At 46.7% G+C, this 4,798-nt stretch overlaps 1 protein-coding gene across 1 annotated transcript in view; it reads left to right on the top strand.

Annotated features, from left to right (window-relative positions):
- The window catches only part of LOC105532604 (putative speedy protein-like protein), an 18,112-nt gene extending 13,617 nt beyond the window's left edge, over window positions 1-4,495 (top strand). Inside the window, exons 3-6 of the mRNA XM_011970776.1 lie at window positions 1,793-2,036; window positions 2,156-2,259; window positions 3,110-3,305; window positions 4,381-4,495. Coding sequence (XP_011826166.1) covers window positions 1,793-2,036; window positions 2,156-2,239 — 328 coding nt within the window. The 3' untranslated portion in view covers window positions 2,240-2,259; window positions 3,110-3,305; window positions 4,381-4,495. The remainder of the gene's footprint in view (window positions 1-1,792; window positions 2,037-2,155; window positions 2,260-3,109; window positions 3,306-4,380) is intronic.
- The last annotated feature ends 303 nt before the right edge of the window (window positions 4,496-4,798 follow it).

Genomic DNA, 4,798 nt, shown 5'->3' with positions numbered 1-4,798 from the left:
AAGGAGCAGAGAGGCGGACACAACACTTCCCCCAGCAAGCAGCCTTTCTGATTCTTCTCTCTCTCCTTCCCACATCAACCGCAAACGCCATCGACCTCCTCCGGGTTCCCATGATGGAGACCACAGTTCAGGTCCCCCCTGCATCACTCGAATCCACTGTCAAATGCGCCCTGACGGGGTCTCCTGGAGCCTCTCCCAAGCCAGGGGGCTTCCTAGTGCAGCCTGAGCATCTTTCCAAAGCACAACGCCCTCACTGCCCACCTGAACAACTGCCTTAGCTGACGTCTTTCTTTTTTTCTGAGATGGAGTCTCACTCTGTCATCCAGGCTGGAGTGCAATGGCACAATCTTGGTACACTGCAAGCTCTGCCTCCTGGGTTCACACCATTCTCCTGCCTCAGCCTCTCGAGTAGCTGGGACTACAGGTGCCGCCACCGCGCCCGGCTAATTTTTTTTTTTTGTATTTTTAGTAGAGACGGGGTTTCACTGTGTTAGCCAGGATGATCTCGATCTCCTGACCTTGTGATCCGCCTGCCTCGGCCTCCCAAAGTGCTGGGATTACAGGCATGAGCCACACCGCTCGGCCTAGCTGATGTCTTTCTAAATTGAGGCCAGGGTCCACAGTGCCAATTCCACCCTCTCTACAATCTCTACAACCACACTGGCTCGCCATCTTGGTGTTTCCTGGCTTGGCTTCACTGCTCCTTCCAAATGCCCTCCCACTGACTTTGTGTTTGTGTTTTCTGTCTGGGTGTCCCGCACACATGTGGTTCTGAAGGGAAGGACACAGTCCTTGAAGTCAGTTCACCCCACAGCCTCTGTCGTGCCTTCCCTCATCTTCCAACTTCGGCATGCCCGTAGCTCTCCAGTTACATCCTATGATAATGTGACATTGGGATTAGGTCATCTGCCCTGATTTCTCCCAGTCTCATTAGACTAGATGAATGTAGAAGGCAGGGTCCTGGCAAAATATCAATGTATTCAATTTCTTTTATTTTTTTGAGACAGAGTTGCCCTGTCCCACAAGCTGGAGTGCAGTGTTGAGATCAAAACTCAGTGCAGCCTCTATATCCTGGGCTCAAGGGATCCTCCCACCTCAGCCTCTTGATTAGCTCCGACTACAGGGCTGTGCCACCACACCTGGACAGTTATTTATTTATTGAGACAGAGTGTTGCTGTGCCTCTCAGGCTGGAATGGAGTGGCCCAATCTCAGCTCACTGCAACCTCTGCCTCCTGGGTTCACATAATTCTTATGCTTCAGCCTCTTGAGTAGCTAGGACTAACGGCTGTGCCACCACACCAGGTTGATTTTTGCATTTTTAGTAGAGATGGGGTTTCTCCATGTTGACCAGGCTGGTCTCGAACTCCTGGTCTCAAGCAATCTACCGGCTTGAGCCTTCCAAAGTGCTGGGATTACAGGCATGAGCCACCACGTCCGGCGTATATTTTATATTTTTAATAGAGACGAGGGTCTTGCTATGTTGCCCAGCCCCATCTCAAACTCCTGGCCTCAAGTGATCCTCCTGCTTCGGCCTCCCAGTGTGCTGGGATTCCAAGCGTAAGCCATCACTCTTGGTCACCAGTTGGGTTTTTGTCTCTATCCTGAAGGAGTGGGAGACGCCCTTCAGCAGGTCTCTGTCCAGCAGAGCCCTCTGAGGAAGGCGTGACTCTCTGCAGGGTGGGTGTCAGTCCTGAGCTGAGGACGGTCCCCTGCCCTCCTCTGGGAAGCTGACCTCAGCCGGAGGTCTCTCCTGGTGGTGCCCCTAAGCAGTAACCTGATTTCTGTCCCCAGCTACCTGGCCAATGACATGGAGGAGGACAGCGAGACCCCCAAACAAAACATCATCTACTTCCTGTACAGGAAGAACCGCTCTCAGATACCCTCGTTCCATAAGCGTCGGTTCCAGTTCTTCTATTCCATGCGCTCGGGGGCCGAGAAGAAACCCTCTCAGAAAGCCTTGTTCCATAAGCTTCGGTTCCAGTTCTTCCATTCCATGCGCTGCAGGGCCTGGGTTTCCCTGGAGGAGTTGGAGGAGGTGGGTGGGGCATGGGGAGGTGGAGATGGGGGGGAATCGGGTGGGCTGGAGGCTGGATGAGGGGAGGGAGGGGTATCCTGGCGAGTCCCCATCTTCTCAAAGGGCGTTTGTTTTTCCAGATCCAGGCTTACGACCCAGAGCACTGGGTGTGGGCGCGAGATCGTGCCACCTTTCGTAGAGCTCCAGGGACCATGGAGGCCTGAGGTCATCGGCCTGAGAGAAGGTACATCTGCGTCCTCCGGGGTAAAGAAAGAATATTGGGGTCTATTTCGGAAATCCAAGGAACCAATTGCTTGATCCAGCTTCAAGCCTGGGCAATGTGGCAAGATTCCCTCTCACCAAAAATACAAAAATTAGCTAGGCGATGTGGGAGGCATCTCTACTCCCAACTACTCAGGAGGCTGAGGCGGGAGGATCGCTGGAGCCTGGGAGGTTGGGGCTGCAGGGAGCCCTGATCCTGCCACAGCACTCCAGCCAGGGCAACAGAGTGAGACCCTGACTCAAAAATAATCACAAATACTGAGTTTGGGGAGCTTCATTATGATTGATGCACTCGAGTTACCGATTTGGGTTGAGGGTTCAGTGGAGTTTTGGTTTACATCTTGTGCAGCTGACCACGTTGAGCAGAGCATGAGACTTCATCATGAGGAGGTAGGATGATGGATTAGGCTTCTGGACTCGTGGTTCGTGATGTTGTCACATTAGAAACGGATCTAGCATGGTTACAAGTTTAGCTCTGAAGTGACACAAAAGGCCCCAGCTGTGATGAGGTCCAAAGCCACATTCTCTGAGGGTGCCCTACTCCCTGGGCAGACCCACCCAAAGTCCTTGCTATAAAGCAGATCACTGGGGCTGACCTTGGGTGTACTGAGTTTTGGAGTCAGGGTCACCAAAGTGCAAGTATCACAGTTGAACACAATGGTTCAGAAGCAGGGTATAGAATGAAAGTCAGGAGATAAAACTGCATTTCCCAATTGCTCTGAACTCTAGTTAGACTTGACGTGGGACGTGAATAACCTTCCTGTCTAGAGAGCTGCCTCCCTGAAGTGTGACATCCTCTCTCTCACTTCCAGAACACCGGGCCCAGGGAGATGCGGATTTTCAGCAGAAAGTTTATTCCAATGCTAATGGCAGACACCAGGAAGGAGGAGAGCAGCCATTTGTGCAGATTATCTACAAGAACCTGGACTGTTCTAGATGGAGCTGAACACAGTGATCATGTTGTCCTCTTAGGACGGGGGGGCTACCTCTAGGAATCCATAGAGAACAGTGAGAAACCAAGGGTGTTTCTGGTTCCACCCCTTCCTGCAGCACCACCTCCCTTTTGATATTGCTGAATTCCAACCTCCCTGGGGCCAAACCTGGAGGCCCTGTTTCCTACGGACTTGGCTGCCACAGTCCTGGAGCATTTGAAGGCACACGGCAGACACTCAGATTGGCACGGAATTCTTTGTGAAATATGAGTGCCATAGACCGTAACAGATAGCTTCATTCACACTATGCATTTTATTGGTTTGTTTGGAAAATGTGGGCCATTGAATTATTAATAGGTTTGTTTTAAATAGTTTGGAAATTGTTGTACTTTTGAAAACATGCTGTTCCTGTAGAGTTTTTTGATGAGAGTTATAGCTGTTATATATACATAAAGATAATTTTCTTTTCATTTTTAAGACAGAATTCTTTTTATCCTAAATCTTTTAAGTTGTTTTCTGTATTATTATATGTACCTCTGAAGAGAGTCCACTTTTTATCTATGATACTTACATAATAATCTCTTCTATTTATAGCTATTGGTAGTTCCCCTAAGTTTTCATCATAGACATTTTTATTTGCTGTTTAGGTTTGTGACTGAATTGTGAGCATTCAAGTTGTGATTTTTAACATGTCTTAGATATATATACTAACATGTCTAATATATACTATATATTTTATTGGTTTATTTTGAAAAAGGTGGGCATAGAATTATTACTACATTTATTTTAAATATTTTGGAAATACTGGTATTTTTGAATAGAAGCTGTTTCTATAAAGTTGTGTGATGGGTGTTATAACTGTTATACACACATAAATATCATTTTGTTTTCCTTTTTAAGAGAGGATTCTTTTTATCCTAAATCGTTTACCTTTCAATCTTTTTATCTATTATTACATGTGCTGCTGAAGGGAGCACACTTTTTATCTGTGATACTTGGTTAATGTATGTATTACATTTATAGCTATGTGGTAGTTCCCCTAAATTCTTGTAAAAATAAATTTTTATTTGATATTTAGTGTACGTTTGAAATGTGAGAATTCAGATGTAATTTTTTACCTTGTATTGGCATGTTTGTATGTTACTTTAAAGAGGATGTGTGTTCTAAAGGAGGACATGAGCTGTGTGTTTTCAAGAGAACAGTGCAGTGCATCTCTTGGGGAAACGTAATAAAGATGAACTTTTCTCACCTTCACAGCAAGTGTGATCATATTGGTCTGGATTGATTATTTGCTGTCGAGTGACATTTTTCCTTAATGGGGTTGGTGGTTATTTGAACATATTAATTAGCTCTGGAAGATAATCCTGTACTGTTTTTTACGTAGAATAAAACACAAGGCTGGGTGCAGTGCTCACACCTTCAATTCCAGCAGTTTTGGAGGTCATGGCGGGAGAATCACTTGAGGCCAGGAGTTTGAGGCCAGCCTCAGCAAGATAGCATTTACATCTATTTTTAATTTTTAGTTTTAAAAAAAAAACAATAGAAGAGAAGGCTGATCCCAAGCTACAG

Source organism: Mandrillus leucophaeus, unplaced genomic scaffold, assembly GCF_000951045.1.
Source record: "Mandrillus leucophaeus isolate KB7577 unplaced genomic scaffold, Mleu.le_1.0 Scaffold97, whole genome shotgun sequence".
Lineage (NCBI taxonomy): Eukaryota > Metazoa > Chordata > Mammalia > Primates > Cercopithecidae > Mandrillus > Mandrillus leucophaeus.
Note: the sequence above shows the minus strand (reverse complement) of the source record. Positions and strands in the feature narration are given on the sequence as shown.